General features: G+C 44.0%; 1 protein-coding gene across 4 annotated transcripts in view; it reads right to left on the reverse strand.

Annotated features, from left to right (window-relative positions):
* Positions 1-23,947, reverse strand: part of LOC143851698 (putative LRR receptor-like serine/threonine-protein kinase At1g05700) — a 99,693-nt gene that overhangs the window by 34,878 nt on the left and 40,868 nt on the right. For 3 of the 4 annotated variants that reach the window (XM_077361196.1, XM_077361192.1, XM_077361184.1), the window contains 5 exons: positions 12,708-13,186; positions 9,908-10,046; positions 9,705-9,776; positions 9,391-9,462; positions 9,228-9,308 (listed from right to left, as the gene is read on the reverse strand). In XM_077361196.1, coding sequence (XP_077217311.1) covers positions 9,228-9,308; positions 9,391-9,462; positions 9,705-9,776; positions 9,908-10,046; positions 12,708-13,071 — 728 coding nt within the window. In that variant the 5' untranslated portion in view covers positions 13,072-13,186. The remainder of the gene's footprint in view (positions 1-9,227; positions 9,309-9,390; positions 9,463-9,704; positions 9,777-9,907; positions 10,047-12,707; positions 13,187-23,947) is intronic. The other variant, XM_077361202.1, reaches the window with a different exon arrangement.

The raw sequence follows: 23,947 nt of genomic DNA on the forward strand, positions 1-23,947 counted from the left end.
CCTCCGTAGACGACGACACCCGGCGCAGCCTCACCCAGTTTCTTCAGGACAACGTAGATGTATTCGCATGGGCTCCCGCAGACATGCCCGGTATTAACCCGGAGGTCAGCACGCACAGACTAGGTGTTGACCCAACCTGCAGGCCGGTAAAGCAGAAAAGAAGGCACTTCGCCCTCGAAAGGCTGCAGGCGATCAGAGAAGAAGTGGAGAGGCTCCTAAGGGCTGACTTCATTCGGGAAATCCAGTACCCGGACTGGTTGGCAAACGTAGTCCTGGTAAAAAAGGCAAATGGGAAATGGAGAACCTGCGTCGACTTCACTGATCTGAATAAAGCCTGTCCCAAAGACAGTTACCCGCTTCCAAAGATCGATCAACTCATCGACGCCACTGCAGGTCACGAGTTACTGAGCTTCATGGACGCCTTCTCCGGATATAATCAGATCAGAATGTATGAGTCAGATATCCCGAATACCTCCTTTGTAACGGACCAGGGGACCTACTGCTACCGCGTCATGCCCTTCGGCCTGAAAAACGCCGGGGCCACATATCAGAGGCTCGTAAACAAGCTCTTCCGGAATCAGATCGGCCGCAACATGGAAGTCTATGTCAACGACATGCTGGTCAAAAGCCGAAGCGTGCAAGATCATGTCTCCGACTTGAAGGAAACATTTCAAATCCTGAGAAATCATAAGATGAAGCTCAATCCCACCAAGTGCACCTTTGGTGTCAGCTCGGGAAAGTTCCTGGAGTTTATGGTTAGCCAGAGAGGGATAGAGGCCAATCCGGAAAAAATCAAGGCCGTGGTGGAGCTCACTCCGCCAAAAACCATCAGAGATGTGCAGCGACTGACAGGGATGATAGCCGCGCTGGGGCGCTTCGTCTCAAAATCTGCAAAGAGGTGTCTCCCTTTCTTCAACGCAGTCAAAGGACTCAAGACCGCGCCCTGGACAGAGGAATGCCAGGCCGCCTTCGAGGAGTTAAAACAATATCTATCCTCTCCACCGCTATTGACAAAATCGGAGCCCGGTGATGAGCTACTTTTGTATCTATCTATAAGCCCCCTGGACCTGGCAGCAGTCTTAGTTCGTGAAGAGCGCAGCCAACAAAAGCCGATCTACTACATTAGCAAAGTCCTGCACGACGCTGAGATAAGGTACCGGCGGGTCGAGAAATTTGCTTACGCGCTGGTGACGGCAGCCAGGAAGTTGAGACCGTATTTTCAAGCTCACTCGATAAAGGTCCTAACTGACCAGCTGCTTAGGCAAGTTCTCCATAAGCCGGACACCTCGGGACGACTCGTTAAATGGGCCGTGGAACTGAGTGAATTTGACATCCGGTACATGCCCAGGCCCGCAATCAAGGCTCAAGTATTGGCAGATTTCGTAGCTGAATGCTCCATCCCCCAGCAGATCACCGAACCTGAAGTCGCCCAAGCCCCAGCAGCGAAAAGTGCAATCGCAGCCGGGGAGCCAGCAGAAGATGGAGCCGGAACAGGAATCATCCCCGTGCCACGAGCTGAACATGATCCTTCAACCGCCGAATCACTCTGGGAAGTGCACGTGGACGGATCTTCAAACAAGGCTGGTTGCAGAGCCGGTCTGGTTTTAACTGGGTCGGACAGTTTTGCCCTAGACTACGCCTTAAGGTTCGGATTTAGCGCATCTAACAATGAGGCTGAGTATGAAGCACTCCTCGCCGGAATGAACCTTGCAGTCCAGATTGGCGCCCAGAGATTGAAAGCCTACTGTGACTCCCAGTTGGTCGCCAACCAGATCCAACGGATATACGAAGCCCGCGACGAGCGTATGATTAAATACCTCTCGCAGGTCCGACAGCTATCTTCCAAGTTCAAAAGTTTTGAGGTCGTCAGAATCCCCAGAACGGACAACACAAAGGCAGATGTACTGTCTAAGCTGGCCGCGTCCGGATACACGACTCTCGGGAATATATGCATGGAGTTCTTACAGGCATCCAGTATCGAAAGAAAGGCTGCTGAGATAATGCAGGTGGAACACGAGTCCTGCTGGATGGACGAGATCGTCGACTACCTACGTAGTGGGAGACTACCCGAGGCCAAGAGAGAAGCGCGCAAGGTGATCCAAAGAGCAGCCCGTTTTTCACTCGATGGCGAGAACTTGTTCAAAAGATCCTACACCCTCCCCTACTTAAAATGTCTCCGGCCCAGCGACGCCACGTACGCCCTGCAAGAGACACATGAAGGTATTTGCGGAGAGCATCTAGGGGGCAAGGCCCTGGCGATCAAAGTTCTGCTGAGAGGTCTGTACTGGCCGACACTGAGACAGGACGCACTGACCCTGGTCAAGAGGTGTGGGAAGTGCCAAAAGTTCTCCCCCACCATTCACCAGCCCGCTGTATCTATGGCTCCCATCATCAGCCCGCTACCCTTTGCGATTTGGGGGATGGATATCTTGGGCCCCTTTCCACCGGCCTCCGGAAGGCGTACCTTCGTAGTGGTGGCCATTGATTACTTTACCAAATGGGTGGAGGCTGAACCTCTAGCCCAGATCACCGAGCAGAATGTGCAGAACTTCTTTTGGAAATCAGTGGTCTGCAGATTCGGGATTCCTCGCGCCTTGATAACAGATAACGGCAAACAGTTCGACTGCCGAAACTTTCGGAAGTTTTGCTCCGACCTGAAAATTGAGCAGAGGTTCACCTCAGTAGCACATCCACAAACCAACGGGCAGACAGAAGTCACAAACCGAATCATACTTCAGGGGATAAAGAAAAGACTGGACGAAAAAGCTGGCCGATGGGCAGATGAGCTCTATCATGTCCTATGGGCGTATCGCACCACCCCGCGCACAACAACGGGTGAGTCACCATTCAACCTGTCCTTTGGGACAGAGGCGGTAATACCTGTCGATGTAGGCACCCCGTCCGCTAGAATCACCAACTTCAACGAACAGCTCAACGGTGACGGGCTCCGCGCGAATCTCGACTTATTGGAGGAGGCTAGAGAAGAATCTACAAGCAGAAAGCATCTCGCTATCATGACTCCAAGATACGTCCCAGAGAGTTTCGAGTTGGAGATCTGGTCTTAAGGAAAGCTGCCATCTCCCAACCCAAGAAGGTCGGAAAACTTTCCCCAACCTGGGAGGGGCCTTACCGAGTAAAAGAGGTGATTCGTCTGGGAAGTTATAGACTGGCGACACTCGAGGAACAGCTACTACCCCATGCCTGGAACTCAAAGAACCTTCGTCAATACCATCAGTAGCGCGCCAAACGGCGCAAAAATGACTTTGTAAACATATTCTGAATATGAATGAAAGAAGCTCTTTTACAAATCTCTTCGTATTGGTCCAATTGGAAACCCAGTTCACTAAAACTAGGGTACTCGACGCTTGGTTCGCCACGGCCCGTCTCCGCAAATATCGGGAGTCCACTCCTGGTCCGGAACCAGCCTGGATGCAAAAACCAAAGCTCCTTGGAAATCCAGTTCACTAAAACTAGGGTACTCGACGCTTGGTTCGCCATGGCTCGTCTCCACAAAGACTGGAAGTCCACTCCTGGTCCGGAACCAGCCCGGATGAAAAACCAAAGCTCCTTGGAAACCCAGTTCACTAAAAGGGTACTCGACGCTTGGTTCGCCACGGCTCGTCTCCGCAAAGACCGGGAGTCCACTCCTGGTCCGGAACCAGCCCGGATGCAAAAACCAAAGCTCCTTGGAAACCCAGTTCACTAAAACTAGGGTACTCGACGCTTGGTTCGCCACGGCTCGTCTCCGCAAAGATCGGAAGTCCACTCCTGGTCCGGAACCAGCCCGGATGCAAAAACCAAAGCTCCTTGGAAACCCAGTTCACTAAAACTAGGGTACTCGACGCTTGGTTCGCCACGGCTCGTCTCCGCAAAGACCGGGAGTCCACTCTTGGTCCGGAACCAGCCCGGACGCAAAAACCAAAGCTCCCTGGAAACCCAGTTCGCTAAAACGTGGGTACTCATCAACTTGGAAACCCAGTTCACTGAAACTAGGGTACTCGACGCTTGGTTCGCCATGGCTAGTCTTCGCAAAGACTGGGAGCCCACTCCTGGTCCGGAACCAGCCCGGATGCAAAAACCAAAGCTCCTCGGAAACCCAGTTCACTAAGCACATTAGGCTCAACCTAAGCCCATGACGACTGGCTAGAGCAATCGCTACATAGTATACGGCCAAACAGTATAAACTAGAGACGGACAAGCGGAGAAGAGGTAGACAACAAAAATTTGCTTTCCATTCATATGTTAGGGCCTCAGAGGACCATTACAAAAACAACGCCTCAACGGGCTGTCACAAAAAGTTGGGCCTCCAAAGGGCCATTACAAAAAGAAGTCAAAAAGTCGCCAAAAGGGTAGAAGGAGAGCTCAAGACGCCTCGTTGCCGTCATCCCGCGCTGAATCTGCCCCCGGGGGCAACAGTGTGTCCGCTGTGGCTGGCTCATCGCCGGTAATCGTCGGTGGGTCAGGCATAACCACCTTGGACAAATCAACGCCCGGGTCGGATTCCTTGACCTGCTCAAGGCAGTCATAGAACCCAATTTTGTACCCCTCGCTAGATAGGGCGACGAGTTCATCCTCCTTTCTTTGAACGACCGCTTCTTGCCTCTCTCGGGCTCTCTCCCTCTGGACGTTGAGGGCTCCCACTGCTTTGTCCTTCTGCGCAGTCAACTGAGCGGCGAAGTCTTCTTTGAGCCGCTTGTTTTCTTCTTTGAGCCGCTTGTTTTCCTCAGCTGATTTTTCAGTGGTCTTCTGAAGCTCTTTCACCTCTTGGATCAGCTTGCCGTTCTCCTCCTCGGATTTCGTTATCGCCTCCGCAAACTTCTGACTCTTCTGATTGAGGTCATTATAGTACAATAAAATCTGCAAGCAGATCGACCAGTGTTAGCACAGGAGAGTGAGGGATAAAGCAAAAAAATAAATAAACACTTGAAAGCCACTTCACCTGGTAAGTTGACGAAAAAATGGCCTCTTCAGCCGCGGTAGGAGGTTCATGGAGAACCTGCTGCTTGTCACTACTAAGGAGGACTTTGCTAAGGAGCTCCTTAGCCACCCGAGTCTCACCAGGCTGGTGTCGTTCTTCTGGACAGCCCAGTTGGGCCGAAAAATATTGTCTCCAGTCCTCACCGCGGGAGGACGGGCTACTGCTGATGTCCCTCCTGACTTGGAAGATTCCAGGCCACGGCTATGGGCGCCCACCAACTTAACCACTGTCTTGGCCTCGGCAGGCGGTGCCTTAGCGGGTGGTGCCGTGGCCTGGGATGGCGCCGGACTCGCCATTTCTACGGTCTTCCTTTTCTGGCCCTGTTGGGCCTTCCCAAACGCTCCCTTCCTCATTTTGTCTACCAAAGACTGTTGCTGCATCTTTGAAAATCGACACACAAAGGAAACCAGTCAAAAGCAAGGAAAAAGAGAAAAGATAAGTTGTAAACAAGACTAGCCATGTACGTGCCCGGGTCGCGGTACTAAGGCCCAACCCAACCAGAACCTCTTCCCCTTGGAAGTTCGAACAATCGATGGGTCCCTCGCGATCCAGCACCTCCCGAAGCAAGGCAAGCGGCCTCGCATCCTCGCCCTCAAGGAGCGGCTTGCGACTCATCACGACGGCATCCGGGGTTCCCCATTTCAAAGGGACCGGTCAGGGCTCGCTGGACTCCCTGTCCTCGACATAAAAGAACCTATTTCTCCACAAGTGTATAGAGGAAGGGATGCCAGTAATCATTTTTACCTCCGGGCGCTGGCTAATGTAAATCCAACCCCCGCCCTTGTGCCTCTTCAATTGCGCACACGCGTGGAACAAGGGCACGGACAAGTTCCTCTGAAGCCGGCCCTGAATGAGGTATACGAACTCTATCAGTAGCCTCCATGAGTTAGGCGCTACCTGAGCCGGAGCCAGCCCGTAGTACTGGAGCACCGAGGCGAAGAATGGGTGCATAGGGAATCTGAGCCCGGCTCTCAACGACTTATCATATATGCAAACATCAGAGCTTTCGTTACAAGCCCTATCTCCCTCCATCACCTCCCTCAGCCCGAACCTGGATGGAATACAGTATTTATCCCTAATCACCACCATCATGGACTCGTCCAGGTGATTCTCCTCGTTGAGAGCCTGTAGGTTGTATTTGGGATCAGCATCCATCCGGGCCCTAGCCAGGACCTCAACGGCCAGGCCAGGGATAAACGTGGTGGACGCCTCGCCGGCGTCACTACCAACACTCCCCTCCCGTGGGGTGTGACTATCTGTCAGAAGCGGAATGGCGTTCAAGTCCAAAATTACTTCGTCCTCCATTTCCTCATCACTCCATATGACATCCACACTGACGTCGGGACTTGCCATTTTCGGGGCTGGTGACCAAGTAGGCCTGTCCTCGGTTCTAATCGACGATCTAGACCTTGAACTACTAGAAGACGACTCCCCCGAACTGGACTCTGTGCTAGGGCTACTACTTGACATGAAAGCAAGAAAAGAAACGAATGAGACTCGCTGAAGAAAATTACCGGTCTATATTGATCTCAAGGTACCGAACTGGAAGTTTCCGAATCCGCCGCCGTCCACAACTGCAAACTACTCGGGCCGAACTGGCCTTCGCCGAACTGACAGAGAAAAGGAGAGGAGGAAAATGAGAAGTTAAAAGTGAAAAGTGAGAAGGTAAAAACCTCCTCTTTATAGATTTTTCTGAGGCGGTGTGCATTAAATGAAGGGCACACATTTCGAGGACGCCCGAATGGTGCCGCATGTCTTTTATTAATGATGGGCACAAACTTCGAGGCAAGGGCATAAGCGAAAATACGCGCGTACCTCCAAAAGACCAAGGACATTCATGCAAGTGCTCGTGCAGAGAAAAACAGTCCGGCCCAAGCCGGACTGGATATGACGCGTCTCGCAAAACGACAAAAAACAGTCCGGCCCAAGCCGGACTGGATATGACGCATCTCACAAAACGACAAAAAACAGTCCGGCCCAAGCCGGACTGGATATGATGCGTCTCGCAAAACGACAAAAAACAGTCCGGCCCAAGCCGGACTGGATAGCTAAACGACAAAAAACAGTCTGGCCCAAGCCGGACTGGATATGACGCGTCTCACAAAACGACAAAAAACAGTCCGGCCCAAGCCGGACTGGATATGACGTGTCTCGCAAAACGACAAAAAACAGTCCGGCCCAAGCCGGACTTGATATGACGCGTCTTGCAACAAAAAACAGTCCGGCCCAAGCCGGACTGGATAGCTAAATGACAAAAAACAGTCCGGCCCAAGCCGGACTGGATATGACGCGTCTCGCAAAACGACAAAAAACAGTCCGGCCCAAGCCGGACTGGACAACTAAACGACAAAAAACTGTCCGGCCCAAGCCGGACTGGATATGACGCGTCTCGCTCAACGTCGAAAACACAGTCCGGCCCAAGCCGTACTGGAGAAATCCGGACTGATAAACTCCGGACTGGTCCATCCTCCGGACTGCTTCAAAATCCGGACTGCTCCAAAATCCGGACTGATAAACTCCGGACTGCTCCAAATTCCGGACTGCTTCAAAATCCGGACTGCTCCAAAATCTGGACTGCTTCAAAATCCGGACTGCTCCAAAATCCGGACTGCTCCAAATTCCGGACTGCTTCAAAATCTGGACTGCTCCAAATTCCGGATTGCTCCAAAATCCGGACTGTTCCAAAATCCGGACTGCTCCAAAATCCGGACTGATAAACTCCGGACTGCTCCAAATTCCGGACTGCTTCAAAATCCGGACTGCTCCAAAATCCGGACTGCTCCAAAATCCGGACTGCTTCAAAATCCGGACTGCTCCGAAATTCGGACTGCTCGAAATTCCGGACTGCTCCAAATTTCGGACTGCTCCAAAATCCGGACTGATAAACTCCGGACTACTCCAAATTCCGGACTGCTCCAAATTCCGGACTGCTCCAAAATCCGGACTGCTTCAAAATCCGGACTGCTCCAAATTCCGGACTGCTCCAAAATCCGGACTGTTCCAAAATCCGGACTGCTCCAAAATCCGGACTGCTCCACTCTCCGGACTGCTCCAGTCTCCGGACTGCTACGAATTCCGTACTGCCTCGCAGACCCCTCGACCGCCATCAATCAGAGATGTACTCTACCACATTTCCCCAAGTCACCGTAATAACTTGGAGAACTGGGGGGCAACTGATGGGATGTAAAAGCGCAGTAGCCTGTAAGCTGCCGACACGTGGCTAGAGTGGGGCCCACCGCGAACCAGCCTATCAGCTGCCGGCAAGTGTCTCAAGGGGGAGGCCCACGGCAGGCTCCGTGTCAGCAAGGGTAGTTCGATAATTACCACAGAGTAGGTGAGCTCGAACCTATAGCTGATGGATACCTGCCTTGGGGCATTAACTCCCCACCTACCCCAAATTTCCTCTATAAAAAGGCTTCCAAAGCTCATAAATCAGGGTAATAACTTCTTCACCCACCACTCTAAAACTAGCTCTGCACTCTTGCTCATACTGGCTTGAGTGTCGAAGGGCCTGTCCGGAGTAACACTCCGGGTTGGTCATTCTGACCTCGTTTGCTCTTTGCGCAGGGCTCAGCCACTCAGCTCCCTCACCTCGGCTTCTCGGATCCTCCAGTTCGGCTCTTACGTCACTGTCATATCTGTTACCGATTTTAGGCCTAACAAACACCAACTCTAAAAGCTTAAGCTTTGGGAGCAATTGGTTGTTTTACATGGTATTAGAGCTACCAGCAGGTCTTGGGTTCAAAACCCAACAACTCCTTGATATTAAAAATCCACTAGTACGGTCAACCAAAAGGAGTGGCCACATGAGCTACATGTCCGGCCAACCCAAAAAGAGTGGGGCTACACATGAGGGGAGTGTTGAAGAATAAATGATTAAATAATACCAATGCTAATAGCTTAAGCTTTTGGAGTAATTGGTTGTTTCACTAATTTCATTTATGTGGACACAGAAAATCTAGCCTAATCCAGATTATCAACTCTTTTCCTTCTGCATGTATGGAAGCATAAAATCCTATCTTCTTCTTAGGATTTTGGGTTTTAAGGTTTAAATAGCATACACTTATCCTTCTTGTCCTCAAATGAGGAAAAATGAAGATTTTTGCCTAAAGAACAAAATGTACTACAAAGATACCTTCTAGCAGTTGCTTAGGCTTCAAATATGAGAGACACAACGCAAAATCAGGATTTGTTCGTAAAGATAAAGAATAGAAGCTGCATTTTGTGTTTTTGGATCAATAAATCAAACCTTAATATAAGCGACCCGTCTTGTGATCTTTCTAACAAAGCCGATGGAACCGATCCATTGAGTTTGTTGCTGCTTAAATTCCTGCAAAGAAACTGCATTTCATTACGCCTCTTTTCCTATAGAAGATAAAATAGGATTGCATTATTAAAACTTCACCACTTACAAGAATGTAAGAAATGACAATTTCACTAGAAAATCTGGTACTGCCCCTGTCAAATTATTTCTCGATAAATCCCTGAAACAAATAAGTTACTAAGAGGAGCACCGTTTTGAAGTTAAATGTTATCATTTTCAAATAAATGATTATAGTTTAGAAATGATACAGTTATTGGCTTCCAAAGAGGCCCAAATTTCTCGTTCGCAAATAAGATTAAATTAAAAAAATCTTAGTTGCAAAATACCAATTTTTTGAGGCATCCAAAGATGTCCCAAGGTTCTAATTTTACATTTGGGCCACCGGAGCATGTTAGTACTCACAAGAATTGGATGGATGTGAGATTGCCTAGAGAAGGAGCTATTTCCCCGCTCAATCTGGTTGAAGATAGGTCTCTGCAAGACAAAGCTGTGACTCTATGAAGATACATTTTTATTCTTTCAACTCTTTCTCCAATAAATTCTTGTTCATGTAGAAGAATAAATAAATAAATAAATAACAAGAATTATCTTTTGGGCACACTTACAGAGAAATGATTGTTGGGGGATAGGAACTATCATAGCTGCAGTTCAAGCCTTCCCAAGTGTAATTTTTGGGGAGACAAGGATCACCCATCCAGTTTCTCTTCACTCTATAGGTTGCTTTGATGTTCATTATAGCATCAACTGCATATTTCTCAAGGTAGACAACAAGCTTCCATGGATTAGGTTAGTAATTGTTGAAGTATAAATGATTAAATAACACCAACTCTAATAGCTTAAGCTTTTGGAGTAATTGGTTGTTTCACATGGTATAGAGCTATTGTGTAAATACGCAAAATTGCCCCTCCCTGTGAAATTCGTCCCCCTCTATTAGTGAGGGGCATTTTTGTCAGCAAGAGTTAGAGTTAGATTAGGGCTTCTTTAGAAAAATCTATAAATACATCTTTAAGAGAGATTAAGAAACCCTAAACCGTTTTTGCAGCCCTAAGAGAAGATCTACGTGGAGAAAGAGAGGAAGAGCGCGATTTGGAAGAAGAAAACACAAATCGAGGTGAGACTCATGATCTTTAATGGTTAGATGAATAAGAAGAACTTTAAACTAAAGATTTGATATGAAAAGAGATGCGATTAGAGCTTTGATTCCAATCTATGGCAAACTCCATGTTAGATCTTGGATTCCTTCGGATCCGTTTCGTGTTGAATCCCCAAAGAACTCAAGATCAGTTGATTGTGTTCATAGAAACCCCAATATGGGAGGATTTAACCAAGAGTTGGATTTATATTTATTAGTAATTAATCATAGTGATTTGGATTCCGAAATCGGATCTATTGGATTCCTCTTGACTAAACGATTCCAATGGATTCGACCCCGCGAAAAAATCGGAGTTATGACGAAAAAGATATGATATATCAAAGTTCTGTGAAATCGGGTAAAAATCTGGAAAATCCCGCAACTCAAAAGAAAACCCAGCCCCGATATTCGGACGCCCGAAATTGGGTTCTCGGGAGCCCGAAGGTGGTGTTCGGATCGGACGTCCGGTCCGGACGCCCGCCCGAATACACGGGATTTTGAAACCCGAGGTTGGTTTTTCTCAAAATTGCTCAGAGACGCCCGAAGGAGGCATCCGAAAGGGGGTTCGGGCGCCCGATGGGATAGGTTCGGGCGTCCAAAAGATCAAAAAATTGAAAATTTATTTTGGGAATTCCAATTCAGTCTATGTGCTTTGCCTTAACCGTTTAGGCCCTTATGTGATGTAAATGAACTATTGGTACAAGGTGCTTGACTTTCGTACTACGTTAGTGTTGTGATTTACCATTTGATATCACATTCTTTGATCATAATTTGCCCAACTTCTTTGAATATATGAACCTCTGAATAGAATCTTAGATCTATATTTGGGTCTTGCGTGCTTTAGCCCCTTTTTATTGAATGAACTCTATTAAATTTTGTTATTTGGTGCATCTACTAGGTGTAATACTTTGAACTTGTGAAACCCCTTTCAGTTTTCCTAACTATATGAATCTTTGGACTATTAGACATTCTCTATTATATGAATCCATTTTGGAACTAACGTGAAACACTCACTTTGAACTTTGAACACCTCCTTCTGGACTATGTGAACTTTGGACACCTTTTGAGAGGCTTAGGTATTTATGTGAACTTTTGGGCCCGCACCAATGGGGATAGTACATTGGCTTTTGGGGCTCGTCAGTAGGTCTATATGCTGACCCTGTCGACAGGTATGTGAACCTAGGAACTAGTTCCGACATCGTGGGTGGTCATTGTAAGCAATAACACGCTTTTTGGACCCATGGGCAGTCGGGGTGAAAATAACTTACTTTTTGGACTAAGCCGATGATCTCGGGGTGGTATCGTACCCATATTGATTACCTTCAGTGACCCTTTGGATATTGTGACCTTTGTTGTGACACTTGACTTATACCTTTTATGAACCTTTTCCCTCTTCATTGAACTTGTGTTAATCACTTCACTTGTGGCTTATATCCTTTTTATTCAATTATGAACCTTTCTTTTGTAGCATGCATGACCCCACTTTTGTAGTGCGTTATTATGTACTAGGCGTCGGTTGACTGTGGTTTAACATTTTCAAATTTTAACCCTCGTGGAGCCAACGAGGGAGTGGAGGCGTGATCTTTGATTTCCTCTTATCGTTGTCTTTTCAGTACCTTTATGTTCTTTAGATAGTGAGTATTGTTTAGGATTATTGAGACTATTTTATTTAATTATTATTATTATTGTGGATTTTGGGATTCATGAGAGATTTGGAAAGGAATTAAGATTTAATTATTGGATTTATGTAAGACATTTAAATTCATATATTTAGATTATTGCAGATGGTTTTGATATTGCTTCGCTAGCCTTGTATGCTTGTGGAGCTTGCTTTACCGGTATACTGCGTTGTCGCACCCTTAAGCCTTGTGTTGTGAATTTGTATGTATGTGCGTGGCTTGGGGGCGTGACATATTGCCTCACGTCAGTTTCTGGGTTCAAAACCCAACAACTCCTTGATATTAAAAAAATCCATGTTTACGGCCAAAAGAGGGGCCTACAAATGCCACATGTATGGTCAACCCATAAGAGGGGGCCACAAGTGAGGGGGAATGTTGAAGTATAAATGATTAAAGAACACCAACTCTAACAGCTTAAACTTTTGAAGTAATTGCTTGTTTCACAGTAACCATCTATAGGAATTTTCTGCAGAGAAATTCCTCCAGATTCTCATGGGGAGCAATAAAAAAACAAGTAATTTCATATAAGGGGATTCCATTTAATTCAAGACCCCCCAAAAAAATCTAACAAAGAAAGTGTAGAAATTAACATACCATCCCGGTTATTTGTTGCTGTGTCTGGGAGTCTTTTGAGTGCATAAATCTCAATGGCATTGAGGATGGGAGGGAGGGTGGAATCATTTGCTTTGATAACAGATACCGAGTAATGGTCTTGACCAGTCATGGTATCTTTGGTGTATATTGCATCTGCCACTAGATAGTCAGGACTGAAAGGGCCGTAGCAAAATACACCAGTCCCACAGTCCATGAAATCCCTCACCTCATTTTCCTTGAGTACCTCAAGTTCAGCATAATGGTCGACAACATGAAATTGAAGACTAGGATTGTCTGTCGTCCAACTGAAGTTCAAGGTATCGCTACTTTCGTTAGCTGGCCTAACTGCGGTGCTCATGACCATTGAAGGTGCACTGAATTGTCCATATAAATCCTTTACTTCAGACAAGGTGAAGATAGATGTCCATGAAGGTAAGTTGTAAGGTGACCAGATAAAATCAAGAGTATCATTAGGATACCTATACAAAAAAAAAGTCCACAGATAGCGTCGTTGTTAGAAAACAAATATCTCAGTTCACAGATACAGATAGCGTTATTTCTTGAAAAAAAAAATCCCAGTTCATTCTCATTAACAGTATCAATCTTGCTGAGGGTATGTTAAAGAAGACCTAGAGATATTTTTCAAGGAGTTTTATGAAGGATTGGAGCTTGACAGAGGAGAAGCCACCTTCAGTGCTCTTATCCCCAAGGTTGAGCATCCACTATTGGTGATTTCCGTCCTTTAAGCTTGGTTAGTTGCTTGTACAAAATTTTAGCTAAGGTTTTGGCCGATTGTTTTAAAAAGGCACTTCCTAGTCAATCCGCCTTTGTCAGCGACAGACAAATCCTAGATTGCTCTCTAATTGCAAACGAGGTGGTTGATTACCATCCAAAGATTGGAGAGAAAGGCATAGTTTGCAAGTTAGATATGGAGAAAGCTTACGACCGAGTAGAGGGGGGAAGTTTGGACGATAGTTAGCAAAACTATGTTTTAAACGGCGTTTTTGAAAAAAAATGTGTTTTATTGGTGTGCCGTTTAATACTCTGTTAAAAACTTGTACAATGAGAGGCAAACGTTTTAAACATGTTTTTTTTGCCAAGCGTGGTTTTTTGGTTCTCATCAATGAATCCCCAAAGGGATTATTCAAATCATCTAAGGGTCTCAGACAGGGGGATCCTTTATCCCCTTTCCTTTTTGCCATTGTTGTGGACACTCTTAGCAGATTATTAGAAAAAGGCAGATTATGTGGGTTGATTGAGGGCATCAAAATTGGGCAAGGTGAAACAAAGATCTCTCATTTACACTTTGTCAAGGACACGTTGCTCTTTAGCTCCCCTGATGTTTTTAAGGTAATGAATCTTAAAGCTATTATAAGGTGTTATGAGATGGTGACTGGACAAAGGTCTAATTTCCATAAGAATAAATTATCCGGCATTCACATGGAAACGAAAGTGTCTCAAGGGCTTGTCGATATCATGGGATGTAAGGTGGACCAATTACCTTCTACATACTTAGGGTTGTTTGTTGGGCATGGGTAGACCTAAGAAATCAAGTTGGAACCCTATAGTGGAGAGGGTGCAAAGGAGGCTAGATATGTGGAAGAAAAACCTAGTATCCAAGGGAGGAAGATTAACTCCTATAAAGGCGGTCTTGGAGAACATTCCTATATACCAGTTATCTTTATTTAAATGCCCATGAGCATAATAAAGAGAATCAAACAAATTCAAAGAAGATTTTTGTGGAGAGGTGTAGAAGAAAAGCGAGGCATATCATTATCGCATACTGCGCGGATGATTCTCTCGATCTCGAATTCAGTGAGGGTGGTCCCCTCAGGAGAACTTGTCCCCTGATTGCTTGCTGAAAATGGGGCGGCCTTCTATAGGCAATGGTTGCCCCTGGCAGCTCAGGAACCGGCTCCAACCGGGGCGGCTCATACCGCTCACCCACTTCCCGCTGGGGGGGGGGGGGGGCAATCCGAGCAGCCTTGGCGTGACTTTGGGCTACCAAGGCATGGAACACCCACCTCTCTGAAGAGTCGATCCCGACTTGGGAAGCAAGGGTCTTGGAGTTCAGGAAGCAATTTAGCAACACACGAAGGGTTGGAGTGCCCGAACAAGTCGAGACCATGCAAAGGGATAATGAACCTATCACGGAGTTCGTTGCAAGGTCGCGACCCCTTACTTTTGCATGTCCCCAGAAGTTTACTCAGCAGGAGCTCCTCAAGATGTTCATGAACAACTTCATGCACATCTTGTCGTCGATACTCCTGCCCCAAACCTTTAAGTGATTTGACGACTTGTGCACTAAAGCTCACAATGTGGAAGCACATCTTAGCAAACGGCGGCGTCCTCGAGGCACAGATAGGTTCGAGTCTTCGATAGCGGCAGTCGTTGAAACAAATAAGTCTCCTGTGGTCGTTGGAGGAAAGAAGTCAAAAGAGACCAAGAAAATGACCATAAAAGAGCGAAAAGAGAAGAATATTCTTTCTCCGATGACATGATCAAAGATTTATTCGACGACCTCTTACAACAAAATAGGATTGCACTTCCGGAGATTAAGAGACCTCACGAGGTTGGGAAAGTCGATGACCCAAAATACTGTCGGTTCCATCGCTTGATCAGTCACCCGCTTAAGGATTGCTTCGTCCTAAAGGATAAAAGAGAAAACCCTGTAAGGCAGGAGGTCTAGGGATCAGAAAGATTAAATAAGTCAATCTTTCATTACTGGAAAAATGGTTGTGGAGGTACGAGAAGGTGTTCGAGAACCGGATTGGGAAAAGGAAGTCAAGAGAGACACTCCACAATTTCTAGGAACGGATTCCCCTGATGAAATCATTGATTGGTTAACCTTTGTGAATGAAGTTTTTGAGCATAGAAATGTCCCGGAAGAGCGTCGTGTTGGCATCATTGCCATGCGATTCTGAGGCAAGGCCATAGCTTGGTGGAGACGTGAGAAGCAACCCCGCCACTCCGCCGGCAAAGATCCTATCACTCGATGGAGAAAGATGGAGGACAAGATCCGCAAGTACTTCCTTTCCAAAGGTTATAAGAGAGATCTGTACCAACGGTACCAAAATTTGAGGCAAGGAACGCGAACGGTAGACCAATACACCAATGAATTCAATGAGTTGGTAATTCGAACAATATTCAAGACTCGGAGGAGATGCTCGTGAACAAGTATTTGGGAGGCCTTCAACTTCTTATCCAAGAAACCCTTGATGTTCTTGACATCTGGGATTTGGGAGATGCACACCAAAGAGCTCTCAAGGTGGAGCGTTCGCGCTCTCGGAACCAACAACCTACATCTTTCACAAACCGAACAGTTCAAGGCTCGGTTTGCACCACCAAAGCTGGAAACACAAATGTACACCCCACTAGCATCGACAAAGCCCCTACTCAGCCTAAGATTTTGTGGACCTCGATCCGAGAGAGGCGGGGGACGAGCCCCCGAAAGTCTCTAGATCATCCACGTGATGGAGAGCTCTACCAAGGAACTCTCAAAAAATGCCCCTCACAGCATGAGTGGCGATGTAAAGTGAGATACTTCTCGATTCGGGGACTAGCTCGGATTCGAGACGTACGTGAAACAAAGAAAGAGTCGTCATCCAAGGAATTCAACCCTGGATCCCATACTATGCTCTGTTGCAATGGATAACCAGAGATACAAAATGTTCGTGCCTGATTACGAATTTAGAAGGTCCGAAGAGCACCTCATCCGCCCAAGTGCAAGCACCTAGTCTCTTATGCCATTTATTTATTGATTTTGAAGAGTTTTTAGCAAAAATCATGTGAAATGGGAATTGGTATCCCCGAGAAAACGTCTACCTAAACATGCATGTCCCGGAGATAAATATTAAGCACAAAAAAAAAATGAAAGAAGTGTCACCTAAGAGTAGCTAGATTATGAGTGTCATGCCTAATTGATGTCTAAGTTCTGATGGGCAAACACATGCATGATACAGGTAAATGTATAAAATCTGTACATGAAAGTAAGAAAACACAACAAAACACACAGCACAACTCGAATCCACACACGACTCGACACGATAAACCCTAGACTCTAATGTGATACTTGACTCGGACCAAGATGGACATCCATCCTGGCTGCTCTACGTATCCCGGCCTCGGGAAGAATCAGAGTCGACGTAGTTCGGTGACCTATTCTAAGCTACGATGCCTAAAAATCTAAGGACCGCTATCCTAGAGTCGATCAACCAGACCCGACCAGTTTTTAAAGCTTCTTGTACGATTGCTTAAATTCAAGTGAATTGTAACATTTTAGGACTCCCTAAATGCCCTAACTAATGCAAGTTGGTTAGCCTTAAGCTAATGCAGGTGGTTCTTATATCCTATATGTAACTAGGCTGTGTGTCCTAAAGAAAATAATATGCTAACTAAGTGCATTCTAATCTAGCCATCGGCTCGACTAAGTGTCTAACTGACCACGACTCGAGGCCTCCTAACTCTAAGGACACTCACATGACAAGACACACAAAGCATCAACATATTCAGGACAGACTCCTAACTCTAAGACACTCCAAATATCTAGGACATACTTCTAACTCTAGGGGAAGATTTTTCTGAAAACCGATGTAAAAGATTTATTTGAAGAATTTTTGTGTTTTTGAATGATTTGAACATGTTTATTTTGAAAGGTTTGACTGGACTTGGGATATGGATCTCAAGCTTCCTACGTACCTCGTGGAAGAAGATCAAGCCAACGTAGTTCGAAAACAGACTCTCCTTATTACTCTCCTAATGACTCTCGACTTTTCAGATTATTTTAAGGTTTTTTGAAGTTTTCTGGTTTATCAGATGTTTTTGGATTTTGAATTTCTGATGTTTTTGGATTTTCAAGAGTTTTAACCCTTGTAGCCAAAGGGAAACAAGGAGACAACCAGAAAGAAAAGAACACTCCTGTGATCCATAGCCTGGAGAAGTGTCAGATGAAAAGACGGAACCCTTTTAGCCTAAAGATTGTCCTAAACAAGCAAATCAGTGTCTCAAATAGATGATAGAATTGATGAAATCCCGAGAAGGTGTGAAAACCTAAGAAGACTGAGTTAGACCCTAAAAAAAGGGAGAAGAACTAAATAAAAAATGAAGTCGTGCACTCCTCTTCTCCGAAAGAATGTATAGATGAGATAAGACCTGTCTCTCAAATAAAAATGACCATTATGATCAATGAGACATAGCCTGTCTCCTAAAAGAGAAGAATCGACAAGAGAATGAAACTGGGCGAGTCTCCTAAAAGAAAATGATGAGACTGGGCGAGTCTCCCTAAATGAAAAAGATGAGACTGGGCGAGTCTCCCTAAATGAGAATAACCATCTATGAGACAAAGCATGTCTCTCTAAAAAGATGTGACGAGTAGAGCAAAAGAGACAAAGCCTGTTTCCCCAAAAGGATGATGACCAATAGTATAAATGAGACGCGGCCTGTCTCCTAAGAAGGGCTCTAGATGACTCTTTCATTGCCCTTGCAATGATAGAAAGAATCTTATATCTAAAAGGGTACATATCTAAAAGACTGGACTAGTCTTTTAAATAAAAAGAGAGGAGTGCTATTTGGACCGAGCAAGTTTCCTAAGGATGGGCTTGGGCTAACACCTTCATCGCCGACTAGGCTAAGCATGAATCAAGCATCAAAAGCATACATTTGCATTCTATATGGAAGCTGAAAATTAGTATTTAAAATTACACTATCCAAATGGCAAACTAGCAAAAGTGATACACATCCAAGTATTAGGGAACACATCAGGAAAAATTTGATTAGTTATGTACTTCGGCCGGTTCTCGCCGGAAACGGCCGGAAAATGACCATCTCCGGGCAAATTTCAGATTTCAATTATGTAGTTTCGCTTTTGAGAAGTTCTGATTTGATTTTGCAAAACAGAGGATCAAAAATACATTTTCAAGAAAAGTGTTCAACTACAAAGTTTTAGCAAATTGATCAAATAAACGTTTCTCCGTTGACAATTTTGGTTGGATCTTCCCGGAAATGGCCGAAAAACGGCCATTTCCGATCAAGTCCAAATATGAAAATGTAGTTGTTTTGGCTGATATCTTAAAAGTAGCATAACATTTTTATTTTTCATCTTTACGAGGCCCAGAAGATGTCAAATCGAAGATCTCAGAAAACTCTACAACTTTTGTGTGTATAACTATTGCTAGATCTAACCGTATTTTAATAAAAATTTAAAAATAAAATTTGAACAGTATGTAATTCAACACAATTTCATGACATTTCACATCAAAACTTCATTTAAACACAAGATCTATGAGAGTTTGACACAAATATATGATAATACATGCTAATTAGGCTTAGATCTAACCATGTTATTTTCAGTTTTGAAGATCTTTAAGGAATTTTCACAAAAACACACATAGATTCACCATTTTGCACCGAATTTTAAGCTGAAATATTAAAACGGCCATAACTTATTTGTTTCTTGGCCAATTTTGGGCATTTATACGCCAAATCGAAGATCTCAACCAGTACTACACCTTCACACGAGAAATTTCCATGAATTCCAACTGAAAATTGATTAAAAAATGATAAAAACGAGGCTGGGCAGCACTTTGTTTTGCCATTTTTACATCAAAATTCAAATAGAACTCAAAATTTGAGGTGAATTGCTTTAGATCTTCAAATGAGACATGTTTTTTAAACATATTTTGGTAGATTTTAGCCCTAGATTGCTACATCTAACAATTTTAAGCATTTTTCACTTAGATTTTTCATTTTAGGCTAGATTTTCAAAGAAAACTCAAAATCAAATTCAAAATCTACTAACATTTTGCTCTTCTCTTGGATCTCTCCTTGAAAGCTTCTTTCTCTCTCTAGATCTTCTTCTTTCTCTCTTTAGATCTCCTTTCTTTCTCTAGATCTCCTTTCTCTCTAGAAAGCTCTCTCTCTCTAGAATCTTCTTTCTCTCTCTAGAATCTTCTCTCTCTCTCTAGAAAGCTCTCTCTCCCTCTCTTTAAAATTAGATTAAAAGCCCTAATTTTTTTCAAATGAGAGCCCAAATGCTCTATTTATAAAGTTTTTCCTTAATTTTTGTCCCTCATTAGTTTATAGGACAACCCCTTTTCAAAAATTTTGCTTTAATTTTTGTTGCAAAAGTGTGGCCATTTGGAAAAAGTTTAATGAAAAATTAACTAAAAGAAAGGTTTCGCCCCTTAAGTTACATTGGACAACCCCCCTATTGATGTATATGTTGTATTTAAACTAAATGAGGGGTATTTTCAAATAAAACTCTTCATGGGCGACATTACAGAGATAATGCACCCCCCTTTCTGCTCTAGTGTAAAAACTGGCTGCCTTATATTTCACTCTCCTTTCGCACTACAATTCTAATTCGGCTCGTCTTATTAGGCATTTTTACTCAGATTTTGACAAAATTTTGCAGGGAGCTAGCTGGGACCATAAGCTACCTTAGGGCAAAATGTGGGACCCTAGATCACTGATTTGATGGGATTTTGCTCAAACATGGAGGGTTTAGGGCCTAGTCAAAATGGGGTGTCTACATGTTTCTAATCAGCCCCCTTCTATTGGTCAAGCTCTACAACCGGTATACATTGCTATTCATGTGGTGAGATAGGACATCGTGCTAGCAATTATCGGAAGCGACAAGCAGGTAAAGCATTACTTGTGGAAAATGAATCTGATGATCTGAATGAGGAAGATGCTGATATTGGCCCAAAGTATAATGAAAGCAACTCATTTGATGAGCAAGTGCTTAATGCCGATACCGGTGAGTTCCTTATGATGCGGAAAATTTTTCTTACTCCAAAACAAGAAGCTAGAAAATTTCCACCAATCTATGATGAATATTCAGAAGATGAATATCTAATCTTTCCTAAAATTTCCAATGGTGAGTCATTGACTTTTGATGGTGGCAAAAAGATAAACAATTCACTTAAAGAAATGATTGAGGTGTCATACAGAATATTGAACGAAGAACTCATAAAAATTGGATTGGACAACACAACGGGTGAACTAATGGAGATTGAAGAGTTAGGTGGGTGGAAACATATTACATCTATTTCTTCATCCATTTACACTGATCCATTTTTATTCGATCCTTCATTGAAGCCTATAGCATTTATTCATAAATTCAAGCATATTCAAGGAGAAAGATTCTATTTTTCTCTTTGGAATTTTTCAATAGCATTTGATTTTCAAGAGTTTAAGATGATTAACCTTCTTCGGCACTTCAAAACTCGAGGACGAGTATTCTTGAACAAGGAAATTTTAGAAAACTTCAAGATCATGTGGATGGTCAATAACTTAACACCTTATGTGAGAAATTCAACAAATGATGAAGACTCGAATTCGGAGACGAATTCTTTCAAACAAGGGGGCAATGATGCAGCCCCGATTCATGTGAGAGACAAGCTAGACCATCCAACGGCTTTAAGAAGATCATCCCTCATTCAAGCACAACATAAGGCCCAAGCCTAACTTGAATCCACAAAGCATAAAGGCCAGCTCCAGCCCAAGATCATGGGCACGCCAATTCAGGCCTGACCAAGTTGCATTTTCGTCATAATGAACCTGGTTAATTTTGATGCACGTTATTGGACCTCTAGATGGACGAATCAGAGAAAATGCTTAACTAAGACGTTGTAGGTCTTTGAATTATCTTTCCAACGGATATTCATGGTCTTAATTTGGCCTAGTGGTTGAAGAGTCATGGCTATTTTGGTAGATGTATTTGCTAGCTTTGACTAGTTAATGTGTTTAGAGTTCCTAAGCTATTAATGATGTATGTGAGTCCCTAAACTAGTTAGTGGACTAGTTTGAACGAATTTGCTCTTGTAATTCTCTATTTAAAGAGTATCAAACATATGTGATGGAATATAAGTTGATTATTGAATGAAAATTTGCTTAGTGCAATTTTCCTTGAACCTTGAAGAGTTCATCCTTGAAACCTAGAAGAGTTTCACTCCTTCCTTGAAGAGTAGGAGCTTTCCCCTATTGTTTGCATCCTTGAAGAGTTGCAACCATCAATCTAGAAGAATTGATGCTACCTATCTTCCTTAGCAACCTAGAAGAGTAGCCATTGAAGTTATCTTTCTCTATTTTGCCCTACTCTATTTCCAGAAACCTGTCCATTCGCATTCATCCACTTCCATTACCATTTCGAGCCCTTTCCAGTATTTTTGGGAGCAAACATTTTTTAGAAAAGTTGTAGATCTTTGAATTCTTGAAATTTTGGCTTTTGAATCAAGTCATTCCGACCTATATCGAGGGAGATACGCTCATTTTACCGAGCTTGCGCAAATCTATTTTCATGTATCCGAATTCTTGAGCAATTGAGAGTTTGTTTGTCACTCTCCCGATCCTTAGTCCAAGAAGCCAAGGAGAGGCTTTCATTAGCCGACCCCAACTAGTTTGGGACAAAGGCTTAGTTGAGTTGAGTTGAGGTGTATTAGACGCACCTCATTAAGGGTATTTTGGTCACTGGAATATATATATATATATATATATATATATATATATATACATGTGTGTGTGTGTGTGTGTGAGAAAAGGTTTCCTACACGCTTGTGTAGATAAGTTATCTACACACTAGCTTAAAATACAGTGGGGGCCCACATTGTTTGGGTGATCCAAACCATTCATTTGAATGGTCCTCACAGAGATAGGGTGTCCACAAAAAATCAGATCCATAGGATCATCCCAACCCTACGATTTGTGGAGGTAAAATGGACGTGTATAAACCTTCACAAATTAGTCCATTTTTTGCCTCCATAGTTTGAATGGTTAGGATGATCCTATGAATCTGATTTTTTGTGGACACCCTATCTATGTGAGGATCTTTCAAATGAATGGTTTGGATCACCCAAACAATGTGGGCCCCCACTGTATTTTAAGCTAGTGTGTAGGTAACTTATCTACACAAGTGTGTAGGAAACCTTCTCTCTTTCTCTCTCTCTCTCTCTCTTATATATATATATATATATATATATATATATATATAGAGAGAGAGAGAGAGAGAGAAAGAGAGAAAGAGAAAGAGGAAAAGGATTGTGTGCTCGAGCGCACCAAGTTTATGGTGCGCTCGAGTGCCTAATCACATGTGGGCCCACTTTGTTAGGATGATCCAAAGCATTCATTTGAAAGGCCCTTACATAGATGGGGTGTGTACCAAAAATCAGCTCCATAGGATCATCCTAACTGTAGACACCCCATTTTGCTCTACCTTAATCGATAAAGAAATTAGGGTTTGTTTTCCGTCGGTTTTCCAATGTCTTTCTTTCCCGCATCCGTTTGTTACATTTCTAAATATTTTTGGTCATTTCCGTCGTGTTTCGCATTTTCCCGCTAGATGTTGAGAAGGATTATTCAGAAAAATCTAAACTAGGGAGAATTTGTACCCGTTTGTGTGGGACCCGCTGGTGTGGGACCTGCTAGTGTGGGACCTGCTAGTGTGGGACCCGTTTGTGTGGGACCCGCTGATGTGGGACCCGTTTCTGTGGGACCCGCTGATGTGGGGCCCGCTTGTGTAGGGCCCGCTGATGTGGGACCCGCTTGTGCGGAACCCGCTGATGTGGGACTCACCATTAGCATGACTTAACTTTCTCTACCATTTCCACTAACTTCATTTTTCCCTTTAAAATAACACCATTATCTCCATTACCATTATATATTCCATTATCCCCACCACCATTCCCACCATTACCATTATATATTCCATTATCCCCACCACCATTCCCACCATTACCATTATATATTCCATTATCCCCACCACCATTCCCACCATTACCATTATATATTCCATTATTCCCACCACCATTCCCACCATTACCATTATATATTCCATTATTCCCACCACCATTCCCACCATTACCATTATATATTCCATTATTCCCACCACCATTCCCACAATTACCATTGTTTATTTCCATTATTCTCCACCACACCCACCATTCACATTATATATTCCATTATTCCCCACCACAATTCCCACCATTACCATTATATATTCCATTATTCTCCACCACACCCACCATTCTCATTGTTTATTTCCATTATTCTCCACCACACCCACCATTCTCATTGTTTATTTCCACCTCTCCACTAAGTTTTTCACTATATAAAGAGAGGTGATGAGAGGAGAAAAAAAAAAAAAGGAACACATTGTTTTTGGATAGTTTTCTCTTTCTCTCCCTCAATATCTCTCACTCTCTCACTCTCACACTATCATTATCTACTTTCTCTCCTTATTTGTT

This window comes from Tasmannia lanceolata, unplaced genomic scaffold, assembly GCF_043159265.1.
Source record: "Tasmannia lanceolata isolate RefF3 unplaced genomic scaffold, GAP_Taslan_0.1 ptg000003l, whole genome shotgun sequence".
Classification (NCBI taxonomy): Eukaryota; Viridiplantae; Streptophyta; class Magnoliopsida; order Canellales; family Winteraceae; genus Tasmannia; species Tasmannia lanceolata.